Source organism: Antechinus flavipes, chromosome 2, assembly GCF_016432865.1.
Source record: "Antechinus flavipes isolate AdamAnt ecotype Samford, QLD, Australia chromosome 2, AdamAnt_v2, whole genome shotgun sequence".
In the NCBI taxonomy this organism is placed as follows: Eukaryota; Metazoa; Chordata; class Mammalia; order Dasyuromorphia; family Dasyuridae; genus Antechinus; species Antechinus flavipes.
The window spans coordinates 596,696,927-596,718,230 of NC_067399.1; the positions used below are offsets into that span (position 1 = coordinate 596,696,927).

Genomic DNA, 21,304 nt, shown 5'->3' on the forward strand with positions numbered 1-21,304 from the left:
AGGAGCTTGGCCTCTGAGGCAGGAGATTGTGTCTTAGATCTTTTCTTAGGACACAGCACTAACTCCAGGTGCCTCCCTTCTGCAGCACCTACACAGTGCTGAGTGGGCTAGGCCCAAGGTAATTCCAGAGGAGAGTAAAGATAAATGGCCAGCTTTGCCATAGACAAAGAGAAGGGAAGTCTCTAACACAGGGTAGTCATCATATACAATCTGTGAAACCTTGGGCAAGTCTAATAATCTCTGTGGTTTTGAATAGCTCCTCTATAGAATGTGAATATTGGGCTAGAAGACCTCAGTGGTCCTTTCTAACTCTAAATTTATGACATCAATACTCAGATATAAAATACTGCATTAGGGAGTAGGAAAACAGAAGCAGTAGAAGGTATGATTTCTCTTTTTAAGAGGTTTATAGAGTATAGTCGGATATCCAGGACATAATTATAAACAGATGCCAGTACAAGACAATATTAGGGTCAAATGAATGACACAAACAGTGTCACATAAATTCTAAGGACAAAGGGTTCTGTGACAGGTTCTATCAATAATTTTAGTAATCTGTGTCTATGATGCCTGCACCTACCATTTATCCAAGAAGAAACACTTATGAGTGATCCCTATTCATTTAATTCATTTATTCAATAAATATTTATTAAAGATTTCACTCTTCTCAAGACTCAGATCCAAGCCCACAAATGAATGACAAGAAGAAAAGAGGAAACACCACAAAAATATTATCGTCATCTTATCCTAAGGTCCTGACATAAAAGTATTGGGTGAAGGAACTGAAGAGCATTAAAAAAAAAAATTGGAAAAAAAAGAAAAACTACAGAGTAGAAAGACAGCATAGTGGATAACGTGCTAGACCATGAGTCAGGAAGACTCAAGAATTTTGTGGCTGTCTGAGTCTGACACCTCTACTCCACCATAATCACTACAGTACAAATTTTCTTGTTTCTCCTGAAGCCTCCATACCATACCTACTTCCAAGCTGGGGACTTTATCTAATACTTGATTTTTTAAAACAGAGGCCATTTGCCAAGAATTGTTTATTCTCATCTTGTATCTCCATGACATCATGACTCAGTATCTTCTCCTATACTCAAGGGATATTGTTCTTATTATCATCCTCACTCTGATCTTTTTTTTTTTTTTTTGAGGGGGGGGGGGAAACAAAAAATTGAATTAAGTGATTTTCCCCAGGGTCACCACAGTCAGTAAGTGTCAAATGTCTGAGGCAGGATTTGAACTCAGGTCCTCCTGACTCCAGAGCCAATGCTCTATCCACTATACCAGGAGTCCTCAAACTTTTAAAATAGGGGGCCAGTTCACTGTCCCTCAGACTGTTGGAGGGCTGGACTATAGTAAAAACAAAAACTTTGTTTTGTGGGCCTTTAAATAAAGAAACTTTATAGCCCTGGATGAGGGGGATAATCATCCTCAGCTGCCGCATCTGGCCCACAGGCCGTAGTTTGAAGACCCCTGCCTATACCATCTAGCTGTACCACTTGACATCATCTTTAATCTTTCCCCATCTACAAGCATCTTTCCATTTGCTGACAAACATTCCCATGCTTCACCAATCTTTAAATATCCCTCCCTTGATCATACTACCATACTAGTTATTGTCCTTTTTCCCTTTTCTCAGTGAAACTGAAGGAGGGAAAGTTTATATTCTGTGTATCTATGTCCTCTCTTCTAAACCCTGTTTTGTAATCTGGCTTTTGCTCTTTCAGTTAAAAGCTTTCTCTCCAAAGTTTCCAATGATCAAATTTTAATTACCTAATCTAATGGCCTTTTCTTATCCTTTTTGACCTCTGTGCATTATCTGACACTGCTGGTCATCTTCCCTTAAAAAATCTTTTCCTACTGAGTTTTTATGACACTAATCTTTCTTGATTCTCTTCCTAATTACCTCCTTCTCAGTCTCCTTTACTAGATTTTCATACATACACACAAGTGTACACATGTGTGCATATGTATACGTGTGTATGTGTGTGTATGTTTTATGTACACAACTTAGCTTCAAAATTAAATCGCTATGCTGGTCTATGACAAAGTTTCTTGAACTATGAGTTACAACCACATATGGGGTCGCTTAACTAAATGTGGAAGTTGTGAAATTATGATTTATTATCAGTAAATGTTTGCTTTGGACACCTATTTTACATACTATATACCCAGGGTCATGCAAAAATTTTTGGCCAAAAATGAGTTATGAATGGAAATTTTTATAGGTATAGATTTTGCAATGTTTTTTAGTTGCCAAAATACCTTTGAATTTTGTGTGAAAGGGAAGAAGTGATCCTAGAATGCAGATATAACCACATTAAATTATATGCTCTTTACCAAAAATGTACTAGGCTACACCTAAGATTCTGTCTAATTTTGAAATGTTACTCATCTGTTCATCAGAGAGAATGAATACCTTCTCTATGAAATGATACACTTATTTATAAAATAAATAAGATACAATCCTTACCTTCTAGGCTCAAAGAATTTGGGAGAGATAAAAAGAAAAGGACAAATAAATATGATATAAATTAAAATGTAATAAGCATGTTTGAAAAATATGAAGTAATAGGAGGTCAGATTTCAATACCTGTATTTTCAGTGCTTGGTACACAGTAGGTGCTGTATACCAGCTAATTAACTGATGATTAATTAATGAGTGGGAGATCAATTGAACCACACTTATGCATGGTGTACAAATAAATTAACATTTTTCCTCTTCCACAGACAGCACTTTGACTTCTCATCCTCCTATCAATAATTATTCAAGGTATTAAGAAAACTTGAGAAGTGTTAACAGCTCAAGACTTTTTATGAGAACCTTAAAGCATTCTAAAAACTCTTGACCTGGAAAAATGATCATTATTTAACTTCTCTTTGAATATATAACATGAGTATTATCAGCCATGGCATCATTATACAAGTTATGAAAATCCTTGTCTTACTATGTTATTTTATGTTAGAAAATTAAATACAATTTTTATGGAACCAACAAGTAGAAGTTGACCAGATGTTTCAAAAACATGCATGTCACTGCTGCTTTTCATTGTCATTTTCAACTGACATTTTAAATGTAAAGATGAAGAATTGAAAATTTTGAAAAAGCTGAATGCATCCATTTCTGATAGCTAAGGTGCCTTTCTGATCATTATTGCCTCTCTTTACCCCCTTTTCTCCATCTCCTCCTAATAAAATTCTCTATTTTTCTCTCTTTGTCTCTGCACGCTAGATACTACTTCCCTCCAATCTGTCATCTTGTGTTATTTCAAGGAAAAAAAAAATTTGTTAACACATGTTCACAATCATCAAAGAGACAATCTATGGGAGTAAGTAGAAGAAAATTATTTTTCAACTGTATAAAAGCCAATAATAAAAACCTCTTGCACAAAGCTTCCAATTTCCATTTTGTGCCAAGCAATTTTTAAAGTTACAGATTTACAATTACTACATTCAGAGTAAGCAAAAAACAGAAAAGACTTCTGAAGTCATTTATTCTAAGTACCTACAAAAAGAATACAGAAAAGTTTCCTCCAATATTTGGAACAAAGTCCTAAAGCTTAAATCTCTGGGGATTTAATGTCTATCTCTAACAAGTACGATCTAGTTATTAAAAGAAAGCACATTTCTTCAGGCTCATGTACTATGCTACACATTTGCATCATGTAGTTAATATCACAGAATATACACACTGTGTGACATGTCTGCTATTCTTTACCATCTGGTGCCTGTAGTTGACATTCAGTTTGAAAAGCACATACAAGGAAAAAAGAAAAACTACTCTCATTCACTCTGAGCTGAAATAGGTAACAACAATGAATGTTGCAATCCAAATTTTTGGAAAGATGGAGAATCAGAATTAGAAATGAAAAAAAAAAAGAATATTTTTAAATCACCAAACATTACAAATGACAAACCTTCTCTTTTGTTTTCTTGTTTTCAGCTTTAAGATCTTCATATTCACCAATTGCTATGAGAGAAAAAGAAAAACAACATTAAAACACTCAGAAATGAAAAATAATCAAGCTCATTAAATTAAAATGTTGACTTATCTGAACTCAGAAGGTTAGAACTTTCAGTTATCTGGATTTTCCCTAACCAGTCCATTTTTAGGAAGAAGTGGCAATTATAAAGGAGTAAAAGTCACAAAACAACAAAACAATTAAGTTAGATCAGAATAAATTTAGCTTAATCCCTTGTACCTTCAGTTCTACATACTGAAAATTCAGTTCCAAATCATGACCCTTGGCCATTGCAACATCCTCAATTATCAAACCAAGATTATATGCTGTTCATTAAACTCTATCAAGTCAGAAAAGTGACTCAGGTTTTACAAAGACTTCCTATATACTGAAATAAAAAGGACTGCTCACTTTTAACTAAGTTTTAACACCTCAAATTAGTTAGTATTTGATTATATATTAAAATCCAGTTGGCAACCCACGGTGTATTAATTGCTCTCAAATGAACAATACAAAAATATCATTCTAACAAGGGTGATTCATACCAAAGATTTTGGCTTCTTTAGCATTCCCATAATTATTTTTATTTCAGAACATATACTAATAGATAAATGCACCTAGAAAGTCAAAGAAATCAAAGTTTAACAAACTCACAAAGACCAATTCTATGTGGTTGAGACCAATTGTTACAGAATTGAACAAATTATCCCCCTTCTCTAACCTTAGTCTCATCATCTGTAAAATAAGAAAATTGGACTACATTGTCTTTGAGGTCTCTTTTATATGTAGCATTCTATTTAAGCATATCAGAGGCAGGGCTTCTGAAAATGATTTAATCTAATGATTAACTGCTTCCCATTCCATTCTACTACTAGCAACAAATCCCAATATTTCAACACTTGATTAATACTAGTGACTTTCCTGATCTACTGAAAAATCCCAAGGCAACGCAGACCTTTTAAAAATATTTTAAATAGGATCTACATGCAAAAACCTATAAGGAACAGAAATAGAAAATACTTCCAAGAAGGCCAAAATAAGGAAACAAGATTAAATAATAATAATAATAACAGTAGCAACAGCAACAACAAAACCCCATAGCTTTTCAATACTATCGATTACCTGAACCTTTGTTTGCCATTAGTGCTTGAGGTGTTTGTTTGCTTCCAACTACCAGAGGTAAAAGAAATCTGAGAATAGCTCATAGGAGTATGGATCTAGAGTCTGAAAAGACCTTACAGATCATTTTATCCACTCTCACCCCAAGCACCTCCCTTTTAAAGAAAAAGAAACTGAAGCCCAGAAGGTTAAGGTAGGAGTAAGAGACAGAGCTGAGATTTGAACTCAGGTCCTCTTATTCAAAATGCAACAATTTATTGGTGAGAAATAATCTTATTTTCATACAGCAACAATCTAAAGTGATAAGGGCCTACTTTGACATGATTACATAAATAACTAAAATTAAAAATATTATAAAACAAACCCCCAACCAGCAGAACCTTTAAACCATGACAGCATCTATGTAGTTAAACATAAACTCTCCATCTTTTTTTTTCCTTATTTTCCCTCCCTGTAAATTTAAAAAAAAAAAAAAAAAAGGCCATTTCTCCCAAAGTTTACCTTATGAAGCAGTCAGCTAAAAAAAGGTGACTTTTAAACTGATGAGGTGTCTTTATCCAAAAAAAAAAAAAAGAAAGAAAGAAAGGAAGAAAGAAAGAAATACTAAGGCTCTTAAATAACAATTGGCACATTATGTTAGATTTAGTCTGGCAAAATGGGAAATGTGCTAAACTTAGATCACAATCAGTAGAACCTGGGTTCAAGTCTTGAATCCATTACTTACTAAGCCATGTAACAAATCTTTTAATTTCTTTGGGTTTTCCTGCATTATTAAATGGTAGCAATTACATTTATTCAGTACCTACTTCAAATGGCTGTTTTGAAGAAAGTTCTTTATATACTGTCCAGAAATTGAACAATTCTGATTCTAATATTTTATTGTCCATTTAAGAAATAAAAAAACAGAAATAAATAAACTATTGGCTGATAATTTAGTATTTAAAAGTGGCTATAGATTAAATTAAAAAATCAAAATTTATTTAGTATATCATTCCTAGTGATCTAGTCTGTGGTTATGCAAGTCATAATAAAGGCATATAAACCCATAATCTCATATAGGCACTAAGGAGTTTTTTTTTTTTTTTCCTCCTATTTAACACATCTGATAGATGCTTTGAAGGCCTTCTTTATCACACTAATACTATTCTTTCCATTATATGGCTGATAGCACCCAGATGGAACACTGTTGATTCTTTCAATTACTAGGTCTTTATGGAAAGAATTAATTAAGAACCCTTCACCTACAGTATCTTAATGGAAATCAGGTGAAAACATGTTTTCTTGTAAATGACTACATGAAACTTTTTTAAAGCTTGTGGGTATGAAGGGGAAACAAGGAAAACAAGAGCTGAAAGGGGGAGGGAAGGAAATCTATGAGGAGAGGTGAGTAAACAGGCAATGTTCGTTAAAAAAAAAATTCTAATTATGTTTTGAATTATTCTTCAAAGCTACAAGTTTAAGATCATGTAGACTAATCTATCTAAAAAATTAATTCACTCTCTCCTCCTTCTTTCTCTCTCCCTCTTCCTTTCTTCTCATCTCTCTCTTCTCTCTTCCTTCCTCATTTCACATCTCTTTATCTCTCTCTCTCCTCCCACTACCTTAACTCTCCTTTTTCCTTCTCTTTTCTTTTCTCTCTCTACTCTTTCTCTTTCTCCTGATTTCTCTTTTCTTTCTCCCCTTATCTCTTTTCTTTCTCTCTTCCTCCCTTTCTCTTACAAACACTCTCTCTCTCTCTCTCTCTCTCTCTCTCTCTCTCTCTCTCTCTCTCTCTCTCTCTCTCTCTCTCTTCTCTCTCTCTCTCTCTCTCACTCACTCCTCCATTCTCACCAACATTCCTATAGGATATATTAAATTAGTTTTTTAAAAGCAATAAACAACTATTACTATTTTGTCTTGAGTAAGTTCTTACTCAAGAAGTCTTCTATCAATTTATGAACACTAAACACTCATTTTATCTATCTCCAGAATATAAGAAAATCTCTAAAATTACAGGAAGCTTTAAAAATATAACTCGTTTCCTATAGGCTTTCACCAGGCTTTCACAATCTTCACATGAAAAGATATGTCCTCCCAATGAAAGCTCATGATTTGTAACTTTCCTACAGTGCTGGCTTATAAAGAAAGATGATAAGGTGAATAACAAGGAATTTTTATTTGTGGTAGGTGACATTGTTTTAATTATGAGGAAAAAGTCCTGAGAGAATTCAAGGAAAAATAGAGAAGCAAAGAAAGTGAAGTATCAGAAATGAAAGTGGAAACAAATATAAGATAAAAGAATAGAAAAAAAGCCTACATTCAACTAGACTTTCCAGTTTCCTTTAAATCCTAACTACAATCCTATTTTATAAAGGAAGCCTTCCCCAACCTTTCTTAAAACTAATGCCTTGCTTCTGTTAATTATTTCTTATACATCCTATATATTGCTTATTTGTATGTAATTTTTTTGCTTCTTGTCTCTCTCCCAATATAATGTGAGCTCCTTGAAGGAAGGGATTGTTTTTTGCTTCCTTTTTGTATCCTCAATGATTAGCCTAGTGCCTGGCTTATAGAAGGTGTTTAATAAATATTTATTGAGAGTTGACATTTGGTGTCCAAAAAAGTGGGAATAAGAGTTAAATTACATAAAAGAAAACTAGAGAAAATAAGGGAAATGATTTAAGGGTAAAGTTGGTTCTTTATTCCCCAAAACTCAGTAATACTAAGGAAAAGTTTTCTTCATAATAATAATTCAAGAGAATTTTAGAGCATAGAGATCATTTGGTACTCAACCTAATTGACAATAGATATGACTTCAGATATTTAGACAGTAATTAAATATTGCAGTTGTTATTTAAATAGTACTTCTACATTTCCTGTGCAAGGTCCAAACATATTAGTTCATTTTATCCTTTTAACAATCTTACCAAGACTAGTAAACAGGTCTCCTGACTCAAAGCTCTTTCTACTAGACCACACTGTTTCATCGATTGGGTCAACTCTATCACACCAGACTTGGCCAGAGAATATTAAAAGACTTTCCATGTCCCCATCCATTATGTTTTATGATGAGAAAATCTAAGAAAAATAGAGCTTTTATGGTCATTAACTATAACCTGAAATTCACTGTCTAAAGAGATGTTCTAAAGAGAATTTGTTATGTAATCATCATATACATGTATACACACACATATATATACATATATAAAAATATATTAAAATGACAGAACACAGAAACACCTCTTAACAATGATACAAGAAGGAAATTATTTTTCCCTTTTCCCTAATGGTGAATAAGGACTTTAGTCATAAAAGACTCTGTTCAATTAGGACACTATTCCTTTCTGCACAGATACCAATAGGTGCTGCACTTAAAGCCAGAACTAAAGAAAGAAGAGCTATTTATACCTACCTTGTTAATTAAAGCATTAGGGAGGCAGAGAGAAAGCACTGTTAGAATAACTGATCAAATAACAAAGGTGACATACTGAAATCACATCTGGAAAGAAATTAATGGCAACTGTGAAATTCAGTGGTTCTCTGGGAAGTACACAGTAACTTGTTCTAATAATAATAATGAAGTACCATCAATAAAGCATAGGCAAGGCTCTCCAATTTAACTAAATAAAATAACCAAAAATTGGGTAACTAAAAATTTCCAAAATGATTTTAATGTTTACTATCCGTGTTTTGTTTTTTTTTTTTTTTTCAGTTTAGAAAAGTGATATTATACTGGTTAAAATAGTAACCACAGACTCTAAAGCTAAGAAGAGCTTTGCACATGGGGGAAATGAGATTGCCCCTACCATAAGGTAGTTAAATAGCACAGCCAGCTTTTGAAATAAAATTTAAAAATTTACTAAATCCTATGTCAATATGCTTTCTCTCATAAGAAGCACAAAAATGAAGGCTATGTAGCCCCAATGAAAAATGAAGTCAGATTAATCTCAGTTTTAGAGGATGAAAGTTACAAGAAAATCAGATTTGATGACCAAATTAAATTTTCATTCTTCTAAATTATATATTAATGTTGATGTTCCTCAAAAATAATACCATCAAAATACCTATATAAATGTTAGATATTACTTTACTACTTTTACTTTTTGCTACTATTATTACTACTAATAATAACAACAATAACTATGATTGCTATCAAGCTTTAAGGTTTGCAAAATATACATTATCTCATTTGATCTTCACAACTTTAGGAAGTAGTGCCATTTTATAATGAGGAATTATCCCCATTTTATAATGAGGAAACCAAGAAAGACAGAAGTTAAGTAACTTGTTTAGTTATATTCAGAATCACTCTATTAAGTAGCTCAGACAGAGTTCACACTTAGGTTCTCCTGACTCCCAAATTTCACATTATCCACCTTGTTACCTGGATCTCTCTAACAATGTATTCTAATTTATTTGGCAGTGCATAACTACATCACAGAGTCTATGGGTCTGTCTCAAACTCTACTGAAACCACTTGGGATTTGTATTTACTTACATTTAAAGACCTATTGGGGGGTAAATGACAGTTCAGCAAAGGAAATTTCAGGCTCATGTTGCAAGCCCTACTAAATTATCAAAATAACTACATAATAATCCAGCTCAGCATCAATACCATACAGAAACCATGTTATAGAATAACTGATGGTAATAAATGTTATAACACATTTCTGAAATGAGATAAACAATTATGGATTGTTTCTGAAATGTAACATATGAACATACTTTTAGATTTTTTTAAAATGGGTCTTGAAATAATTTTGTCCAGGACTGGATAGCAAAATAACATAAATATGCTGTAAAGTTTTCCAGTGTAATAAAATCATTCACCTAATATTATATTTTCTCAAGTCAAGAGGATAGCCATCATTAGATTGCTTCGGGGACGAGGGTATAACTACTAAAACATAATTTATAATGTCTTTCCATTGTTTCACTTCAGATGAATTCAGTTTTGAAGCAAAAATAAGGCTTTCATAACTGGTATGTCAACATAAGGCTAAATTCAATGACTTGCTTTTGTAATGAAGTCCTTTTCTCTTTCTTCTGTGTACACCAACTGTTCTGAGTCAATGTAACAAGTAAGAATTTGCTTGAATTTTTATTAAGACTATAACCATTAACTAAATAACGTTGTAGCACCAAAAATAAAAACATTTTGTTTTGTTTTAAAGGCAAAGAATATCTTTTTAAAATTTCAACTTTAGAGGAACCCACTTTTATTCAAAGAATGATCAACACTAAACAATATCATAACAGTCCTTCTCTGGCCACAAATGGTAACTTTTCCCATCAAAATATTGATCTATATGTTGATAATAACATGATATTTATATGCTCATCAGGTGATAAAGCGTCATGGATTTCTATAAATTCATTGATTTGCATGAAAAATCATAAATCTCATCAAGGACTATATCAAGTCTATAATATGAAAACAGTAGTTATACATGGAAAAAAGTTAGAACAACCAAATGATAAGTAAAGAAAGTAAGGCATTTATTTAGGGTCAAGGAATTGCAATTCAGAACAATGTGCTGCCTTTTCAGAAAGGGATATCTGGGAAGGCAGAGGTTTACACAGAAAACTGTCATATTTTAAAATAGAAACATGCACTTCAGGAAATAAGGGATATGCACAATATAATATCCAAAGATGCTATTTCTCTGTGTTATTAAAGATATCTATCACCTTAATAAAATGAAGTTCAAAGAAAAGAAAATTATCTCAATATCTTCTTGAACATAATCATGCAGACTTCAAATTTTTAAGAGGCACATAGTATAAGTTTCTAAACAAATATAATACAGATAATTATGTCACTTGATTAAAAACAGTGGAATTTTTCAAATAATTCAATAGTTGGAGGAGGTGTAATTTAAAAGCCATGGAATACAGGGAATAGAAAGTATAAATTAGATTGTTCATATTTTGACAGGTGTAGGCATTATATTTCAGCACTTTCTTCAAAAGTACCTTTATTTATGACATAATACTGTGCATCTGGTTTTAAGCAGATTGTTAGTTCTGTAGATGACTGATTTTTGTCCTTAGCACCTTGCCTAGGGGTTAAAACTAGACACTTATGAAAAATAATTTGTTGTTTTTCATTTTTAAAAATGTCACTGTGTGAATTGGTGAAGTTTCAGGGTATAATTTTCCATATGACTAGGTCAAGTAAATATGATTCTCACTTTAGGGTTTAATTCTAACTCTAAAAGGACACGCAGTTTATTTGATAGTAAAATCTCCTTTAGAGAAGAGGCAAGGGAAACTATTGTTAGCCCAAAATAACACTCATTCAGAATTATTGAGAAATGATGATGACCATTAACTATTTTCAAATCTCAGTATTCCCTGATTAGCTTGACCAAATCTAGAATACGGAGGAAAGCAATTTGGAACTAGGGCCCAAAAGTTACCAAATTAGGCATACCCATTGACCCAGCAACATCACTATGAGGCCCCAAAAAGTTCAAAGAAGGAAAAAAAAGGGCCAACATATGTAAAATACTTATGGCAGCTATTTTTATAGTGTCAAAGAAATGGAATGTAAAGAAATGCTCACCAATTATAGAATGGCCTAACCAATCATGGTACATAAATGTAATAGAATATGACCTAAGAAATGAGAAAAGAAATAGTTTCAGAGAAACATGGAAAGATTCTTATGAATCAATGGAGAGTGAAGTGAGTACAACCAGAAGAATGATTTAAACAATAATAGTGAAAAGACAACTCTGAAACACTTAAGTCCTCTGATCAAGGCAATAACTATAATTCTAGAGGGCTAATGATGAAAAATACTACCCATCTCTAAACAGAGCAATGATGATTGAGAGTCCAGAAGAAAACATATGTCTTTGGGATATGGACTATGAAAGAATTTGTTTTGTTTAATTACATAATTTTTGCAAAACTTTATTTTCATTTTTTCCTTTCCAATGAGAATGAAAGGGGAAAACAGATTTGTGTTCATTAAAAATGTAATTAAAAAACAGAATGTGAAATCTTCAAGAAACTTTCAACCTCATCTAACACAAAAAGGTTTTGGTTGATTATTGGACTAATATCAGTCTAGTTAGGAGCCTCTAGTACAGCACACCTGTGCATATAAACATTTTCAGCCACAATTTATTTTTTAAAATTATTATTATAGCTTTTTCTTCACAAAACATATGCATGGGTAATTTTTCAACATTGAATCTTGCAAAATTTGCAGTTCCAAATTTTCCACTCTTTTCCCCCATCCTTCCCCTATATGGCAGGTAGTCTAATATATGTTAAATATATTAAAGTATATATTAAATCCAATGTATATATACGTATTTATCTTTTTAGCCATAATTTAGATGAAGACTTCTGAAATTTATGTATAACACGGGAAAGGATAGCTAATTTTAAAAAGTTAAGATCTGGTTACAAGTCAGACCAATCAGCTTCTAGCAAGATAAACGTAAATTCCTGCATTTAGATTCAAAACTATCAGTTACACAAGTATGGGATGTTAGAGAAGTGAATAAAAAGCAATTCATATGAAAGAGACCCAGGCGTTTTAATTGCCTTCCAGCTCAACATAAATGAACTGTGAAACATGGCATCCTCAAAACAAAAACAAAAGCAAAACCCTAATTCAATTATACTGTATTAATAGAAAAATAGAATCTAGAAGAAATATGATGGTTCCATTGCACCCTGTCATGGTGAGGCCACATCTACAGTATTATACCCATTGTAGGGAATTATACTTTGGTAAAGGCATTCACAGCCTAGTGAAGGTCCAGAATGATGATGAACCTTGAGATCATACCATCCTAAGTAAGACCAATGAAGAAATTACAGATGTTTAGCCTAGAAAAGACGAGAGATATATTCATAGTCAGTATCTTTTCAAATATGAAGAAACTATCACATAAAAGAAAGAGTCAACCTGTTGTCCATGGCCCTGGAAAGAACTAGGACCAATGGGTAAAAAGTTACAAGATATCAGATTTGGCTCAAAAGCAGATCAGATTTCTAATAGTATGAACTTTCAAAAAATTAATATTCTGATGGTAGTGGATTCCTAAGCACTAGAAGTCTTTAAGATGAAGAAATATGACCCCTTGTTAAGGACAATCTTGCAGGGATTCATTTTTTCAGGTTGGAGCATCTGAGTGGCACAATGGACAGAATGCCAGATCTGGAGACAGAAAGCTTCACCTTCCTGAGTTCAAATGTGGCTTCGGACATTTATTAGCTGCATGACCCTGGGCAAGTTACTTAACTCTGATCACCTCAGTTTATTCTTCTGTAAAATGAGTTGAAGAAGGAAATAGCAAACCATTCCAGTGTCTGCCAAGAAAACCCAAAACGGAGTCACAAAGACACAATTGAAAATGATTGAACAGCAACAATCACAAAACTTTTGTGTGGGAGCTGGATATAATTATCTCTGAGATCCCTTTCAATTCTGAAACGACTTGTTCAAAGTGACACAGCAAACCACAAATAAAATGTTTATCATATCTGTGAACACAAAGTGGAGATGGATAGAAAATGGATATGAGAATCAAGAGTGGAAAAAAGAAATCTAGTAAATTGAAACAATTAACAGGAGCATAATCAGGACCCAAACTGAGGTCTCTCAATTCTAAATCTATGCTTTTTCCATTACACCTTCGAGTGTTCATCAAATTACCTCTTCAGCCCCCACTTTTTCTATCTTAAAACCATAGCTTCTCAAACAATAAGGTTAAATGGCATTGAAAAATTAATGAAATCAAGTCACCTATCATCACTTAGCTCTGAACCAAGCCCACTCCTGGAATTGGATTAAAAAATTATGCTCTGTATTAAAAGGTCTCAATGCCTGAATGACCGAAGGTATGAACAATTCAAAAGTAGATATACATTTCAAGAGAATCAGGTTTCAAAAAGTATCCTTGCCATTCCATGACCTTTGGAAGTGGCCTTGGCCAATGCGACCTTTGTAAGTGCCAATTATGGACTTTTTATTTTTTCTCTTATGAGTGTTCAAAATAGATGATGGCTTACCTCACACATTTATAAATCTTTAATCTGAAAACAAGAGGCACTGTGGCATAGATCTGGAGTCAGTCAGGAGGATGTGGGTTCAAGTCTTATCTATATGTGATCCTAGACAAGTTACTAAGGAAGGAGGAAGGAAGGAAGGGAGAAAGAAAATGGGGGGGGGGAGAAAAAAGAGAGGAAGGAAGGGAAGAAGAAGGGGAAGGAAGGAAGTGAGAGAGGGAAAAAGGAAAGGAAGGAGGGAGAAAGAGAGGAAAAGAGGGAGGAAAGGAAGGAGAAAGTAGGGGAGGAAAGGAAGAAGGGAAAAAAAGGGAGGAAGGAAGGGAGGGAGGGGGGAAAAAGGAGGGAGAGAAGAAGGAAGAGAGGGAGGGAGGAAAGAAGAGAAGGAAGGAGAATTGGAGGAAGGGAGGAAGGAATAAAGGGATAGAGGGAGGGAGAGAGAAAAGGAAGAAAGTAAAGGGAAGAAGAGGTAAAGGAGGGAGGGAAGCAGGCAGGGAAACAAGATTTGGGGGACAAGAAGGAAAGAGATAGCTAATGCAAACTCCTGCAACTATGATGACCCACTGAAAGAAGACCTCCATGATCATTATGTGCTTATGTATGAAGGTCCCTATCCTCAGTTAGTAAATAGTCAGCTCTAAGATAGTAGAGTATAAAAAGTATCTAAAGGACATCCCAAGAAGCTTCATGAAGAAAAGAACTGATGATTAAACTATTAACCTGATAACACTGGCCAGACTTGTAAATTGAACTTTAAAGGGATAGAACACAGAACCATAATATTCTGGAGTTGAAGGGAACCTTAGAGATCATCTTGTACAAGTACTTCATTTTAGAGATGTTTAGAGAACAAGGCCCTACAATGATTCATGACTTTTGCCAAAATGCTAAGTGGCGGGGCAGATGGGATTAGAAACAAGTTTACATGTTCCCAACTCCAGTATGCTCTCTCTGCTTGAGGTTGCAGGTTGAGAAACAGCTCTCATGGAGATTTTGGATTTGGGATTAGAGACAGATAGCTAATTGGTGAGGATAGATTATATGGGGCTGGATTTGAAGTTAGGAAATGCTGAATTCAAACTTTACCTCAGAGAAATTTACCTTCTAGTTGTGTGATATTGGGCAAATCCCTCAACAGCTTTCATCTCAATTTTCTCATCTATAAAATGGAGATGATAATGACTCCTCACAAGGCTGGGAGGATCATATATGAGATTTTATACATGTGTGTGTGACGCATTTTGCAAATCTTAAAGTACTATAAAAAGCTATATTATTGGAGATATTTTGTAAATAGACATAAATTTTGTGAATCTTTCTAAAATTGAAGATTTTGTTCCTCTCTGGCTCTGTGTCTTTCTCTCTATCTCTCCCTCTCTTCCTCCCTCCCTTCTTCTCTCCTTCCCCTTTCTTTACACTGTCTCTTTCTCCTTCCCTCTCTCCCTTCCCCTCCCTCCCCTCTCTCTCTTTTCCCCTCCTCCCTCTCTTTCTCTCTTGGTTTGTTTATCAAGGTATCCTGGAACAGATTTCAGAAACAAAATGTTGTCTATGAGTTTATGGGCTATTCAGTTTAGTGCATCCCTGGCACAGTACAATGTGCCTGGCTGAGTTTCGAATGAAGAATAAAATATACTCATTGTTTCAGCTTTAGTAAAGTACAAAGAATATGTGTTTATAAATCAATCAAATATTTATTTAGCACTAGGGAAGTAGAAAAACCAGTGACTTCACAATCAAGAAATCATTTTCCAGGCCTAGCTTTACCACTAACTTGAGCTGATCTTGTTCAAGTGACTTAGCTTCTTTAAGAAAATCTCTTTTTACAAAATGAAATGATTTGACTAACAACCTCTGATGCCCCTTCCAACTCTTGGTCCTATAATCTTTAAATTCTAAGATCACTTTCAAATTTAATAGTCTAGGTTGTTGTCATTCCAATATTATGTGCCTAGCACTGTATTGTTTAGCTAAACACTGTGGATTATCTACAGCAAATTTTGCCCTTACCTCACTATGCTACTACCTTGAATCAGCAAATCAAAATTAGGAAGGCTAATTTCTTACCATTTTCATAAGATCATAATCTCCCACTCCATAATCTTGTACAACACATGGCACAAAAGAGGCACTTGATAAATATTTGTCAAATATATAAATAAATGACAATGAATTCCAAAAGCAAAAGTAAAAAGCCTTCAAATGTGACTATTTTAAAAAATGGTACTGGTTCCTGGGGTCATGAAAAGCAGGGCTCTAGGGAGCAGGATTCTGTTAAGTTGTTTGTTCAGAATCAAAAAACTCTGTGTGTCTTTGCATGTGTATAAAATAAAGTGTGGGAATCTAAGTCAGGAAGACTTAAGTTCAAATCCTCCCTTCAATATATGTGACCCTGGGAAATTCCTTCAGCTTTTTTGACTCTTAATACAACTCCCCAAAACTAAGTTACCTAGAAAGAAATCATGGACACTTTCTATATGAATAAGATATAACAACATGTTTCCATGATTCCACTCACCAACCCAGTGACTTCCCTCAAGTATACATGCTGTCTGTCTTCCATTATCAGAATGTAAGGTCCTTGAGGACAGAAACTGTCTTGCTTATCCTATTTTTATTCCTACTCCTTACTATAGAAGCTTCCAAATAGGATTTAAATGCCTTTCATTCATTCATCTATTTATCCATCCATCTTCACCAATCTATAAAACAAGTTGAGATAGCTATTAGTCCTACTTAAGTCATTAAACATGAGAAATACTGAGCTTTTGTAACTTTTCAATTATCACCTATATGGTTTATAGAGTCATTCACAGCTTCCATAGTTGTAAGAACCTCAAAAAGCAATTTAGTTCAATCCTGGGCCTTCAGGGAAGTAAACTAGTAGTATTCCCATATTACCATTGAGGCAACTGATACTTAGAGAGATTATCCAAAGACACAGCCAGAAGAAGGATTCAGAGAGGGAATGAGGGAATAGATCTGGCATTCAAATTAATGTCATCCAGGAAAAAAATGTACATTGCTATAAATTCTCACTTCCTGAATTTGCATTATTTTTTTCCTGGAAATCACTTACCCAGACCATCCTGGGGTGAGAGGAGAAGGGGTATGTAGTATGAAGTTCATACTCATTGAGTGACAACTTTAATTTAAAATAATATTTGATTATTTTGAATTTTTTAATCTTTAAGAGAAAAGTGGTCAAAACCCACTAATTAGTATGCAGAGATAAGTAAATCCACACACTCACTCTTACATCAGCTACTGACCTAGCTAAGAGCAGAGATTCCCACATAGCTTAAGTGTTGACCTACTGTCTAATAAATTGCTAAAAATGGAAAGTGATAAAACACCTTCTGGCCTGGAAAATGTGACCTAGCTTTGAAATGGGAGTGGGGGAGGGGGAGAGCATGGAAAACCAGTTCAAGCCAGAATTGAAAAAGATGGAAAGGACCAGAAAAATCTGACAGGCCTGGGCGCCTCTGGTAATCCGAGGGTGGGGTTCAATGAAGGTTTGGAAAGAGAGGCAACATTCACTCAAAGGTATCCTCGCTGCCCATGCCAATGCCGGGCAGCAGGCAATCACGCGCCACGTGTCTTCGTGTCTTTGTCCCGCCCAACCCACGGCAGCTCGGGCCCCTGCCCACCCCACTCCACCCCTACCTCCAGATACCTCCCCCGCGCTTTGCATTTTTCTGGGCTACGGAGATTGAAACCCTTAGTCCCTGGCAGTGGGACTAGGCGCCCAGAGATCAAGGCTGTGTGTTCCGAGCGTCCTTCCCCGGCAAATGGCCGGGAATAAGGGGAGAGGGCAGCCCACCCCCCATTTCGGCTTCCACCTGCCCAGGGTAGGGCGTTCCCGCTCTTCCCGCCTTACCTTCTCCCTCCCCCACCCCTTGGTGGGCAGCTGCAGCAGCAGCCACCGCCCCCTCCCCGCGGGTGGCCCCCTCACCTTGCTCCTTCAGGCTGGTGATAAGCTGCAGCTGCTTCTCCTCGTCGGAGCTGTTCATGTCGGCGTCACGGAGCAGAGGGAAGGCAAAGGGGCGAGAAGGGGGAAAACAAGGGGAGGGGGCTGTCCTGGGGGGTAGGAAAAGAAAGATGCCGGTGCTTTGCCGCCCTACTACCCGGAAGTTGGGCTTCCTCCCGCTCCTGCTCCTCCTCCTCCTGGCGCGGAGTGGGCGAGTGAGATCATCCCTACACACCTACTGCCGCAGCAGCCACCGCCACGCCGGCGGTGGCAGTGGCTCTGGTGGCAGAGAGGGCGGCTGCTGTCTCACCTGCGGCTAGGACTCGGGGAGTAATAGGAGTGCCAGGTGCTGAGGAGCGAGGTGTCTACGGGGACTTAGGGCGTAGCTGCAGACGCGGCTGTCCAGGACCCCGGGCGGCTTTCCTGCGGCACGCGCCAACCCACCCTCTCGTTAAGAGAATGGGGGGCGGGGACGACTAGGGACAGTGCGCTGCCCCCCAGCCTCAGAATGCTCAGAGTACGGAAGGAATGGGGGGGAACTGGCACTTTGCTTTCTCTTCCCCCTATTCCCGACACAAAGACCCTACGGAGAGAGAGGGATCCCCACCGCATCCCCAAAGCCTTTGAGATTTCCTCGAAAAGCACTTGGATTCATGTTAGCTGTCACCTCCTAGAAAATCCATATGGTTGAGGGGTAGGAGGAGAAAGCGAGACACCTAGAATGAATGATTTTGTGCTCTGAATAACCAATGATTTCCCAAAAAAGTCTCTTTGGCGCTTCCTGAACCATAATAGGAAAAAACCAGTGAGATTCAATGTAGTGTTGTGATCTGCCCTAGAGGAGAAAGTAAGGGAAGACACACCCATTCACTTCTAGATCAAAGCAGGAAACTCAGAAGAAATCTTTGCAAAAGGAAAGGAAGAAGACAAATAGTTTTGAAGAATAATCTATAAAATTGATCTGAATACATATAAGTGAGGAGTGGTGGGGTTAGACTGTCACTTGGGTCCTGTGTGACCATTTTTTTCTCCTTATGAACTAGGGACTGAACTTGTGATTTCGTTGACATAGGGATCTCCAAAGGTGAGAAAACTTCCCTTTACCAAAGCTGGAGGACATTCTCTGCTAATTAATGTTAGATAGATGTGAAGAACTCTGGCGTCAGAAATAGGAATGGAGTCCTTTAATCCATACGTAAGGGTCCCTGTGGGCTGCATATTGACAGTTTTAAAGTGTAATGTTATGTATGTCTTATTGCAGTTTTGTTTGTTTTTAAATCTTTCCCCATTCAATTTTAATCTGGTTCCAGCTGTACTAGGGAGTATTGAGTAACATGCTTGACATTTCTGACCTTGAACACTTTTCCAGGATCACAGGGACAGTATATGTAAAATATCCATACTTGGCTATACTGAACTTTGAGGCCAGCTCTCTATCCACTACACCATATTTCCTTTCTTTTTCCATTGTGATGATCCTGGTTAAAATATGCTAGTAGACCAGGAGGAAGAGAAGGGAACAAGCATTTATTAAATCCTTCCAGGGTGTCAGGCACTGTGCTGGGCACTTTCTTTTTTTGAAACCCTGTGAGGGGTTATAAATAAATACTGTGTATTCACTAATTGCTTGATACTCTCCTGGTGATTTTAAGAAGAGTTGGTGTATTCACAACCCCAAGTGTACCAAAGAATCATTTACACAATTATGAGCCAAATCATTTTCCCCTCAACCACAGGTGGAAAACACAATTGTCTAAAGCTGCATCTTTGTATTGTACAATTGTACTGTATTGATAGAGACAGAGTTAAGAGATAATATTCTTAGATTACCCATTTACACATATTTCTATTCTAGGCGCCAGAAAGACAAATAAAACATACATTGTTCTGATCAGAAGGGATGGTTTATATTTTAAATTAGTCCCAACTTAATTATTTCATGTAGTCTTTAATGATCACCCCGCCTCTGATTTCCTATGGTCTTTATTTCCTGTCCTAACTCCATGCCATTTACAAAATCTGAAAATTGGAAGGCAATTCAGATATTATCTTGTCTGGCCCTGCCACAGGAGCAATAATTCCTTCCACACTGTATTGTCAAGTTGTCCCCTAACCTTTGTTTGAATTGAAGATATCCAAATGAAGATGGCTCACCCCTCCTTCCCAAGGCAACCGGGTATATACTTGAATAGCTCTTAAGTGTAAAAAATTTTTTTGTGAAATCAAGTGTTTGCTTCTGTAGTTTTCAAACACTATTCCTAATTCTGCTGTCTACATCTAATCTTTCCTTTATATGACAGCCCTCCCTTCAAAATAGTTTAAAGAGCTTGTCTACTTCTCTTCTCCAGATTAAGAGAGAAGGGAATAAGCATTTATGTGGCACCTATTAAGAGTCAAGAATTTTACAAAAAATTCATTTGATCTTTACCACAACCTTAGGAGATGGATGCTATCAATTATTCCCATTTTTACAAATGATGAAACTAAAGTAAACAAGTTAAATTACTGGTTGAAGGTCACAGAGTTATCAGTGTCTGAGACCAATTATGAACTCAGATCTTCCTGACTCCAGTTCCAGCATTCTCTCTACTGCACTATCTCATTGCCTCTAAACAGAGATTAGATGATCACCTGTAAGATGTCCTAGAGGGAGAAAACTCTTCTTGGGTGTAACCTAGATTAGATAGCCACAAGCATGCTTTCCAATTCTCAAATTCTGTGATTCTATTAGTTCTGGCAGAAGTTAAACTCACTAGCTTGTAATATGCTAGTTATTACAAGTTAATTAGTTAAATTAGAATAACTCTTGCCCAATCCCATGGTACATATCTCTTCTGTTCTCATCAATCCCAGATGAGATTTCATTTACTATCTAGAATAACCATGTTTATTCCCATAAAGTACAAAAAGTATGTCAAGGGTGTATGGGGAATATTTAACAAATCTCTAAATTAGTCTGTTTTTCTTAAATGTATATGCAAGGTAAACTCCAGAATTTATTTCTTTTAATATTGAAGGTTTACAAAGGCAGGCATTGTGGAGACCAAAAGAAGTTGGGAACCCGTGACCAAGGATAAGTTTATCTGGGCCTAGGTCTTAAAATCATCAAATTCATTTAGGTATCCTCTTCCCACTATCTCTGTACTTAAGTAACAATTCACTATTAGACAGTTTTGCCTTGCCTTTTTCATTTCAAGGATCATTATATTGAGGAGAAAAAAAGATGAAAAACAAGTTAACA

The 21,304-nt window shown here is 35.9% G+C and overlaps 1 protein-coding gene across 2 annotated transcripts in view; it reads right to left on the bottom strand.

Annotated features, from left to right (window-relative positions):
* Window positions 1–18,760, bottom strand: part of SHTN1 (shootin 1) — a 110,054-nt gene extending 91,294 nt beyond the window's left edge. Inside the window, exons 1-2 of one of the 2 annotated variants that reach the window (XM_051981506.1) lie at window positions 18,049–18,757; window positions 3,924–3,976 (exon numbers count right to left, since the gene is read on the bottom strand). In XM_051981506.1, the coding sequence (XP_051837466.1) occupies window positions 3,924–3,976; window positions 18,049–18,106 (111 nt within the window). In that variant the 5' untranslated portion in view covers window positions 18,107–18,757. Of the gene's footprint in view, window positions 1–3,923; window positions 3,977–18,048 lie in introns of both variants that reach the window. The other variant, XM_051981507.1, reaches the window with a different exon arrangement.
* Between the last annotated feature and the right edge of the window lie 2,544 nt (window positions 18,761–21,304).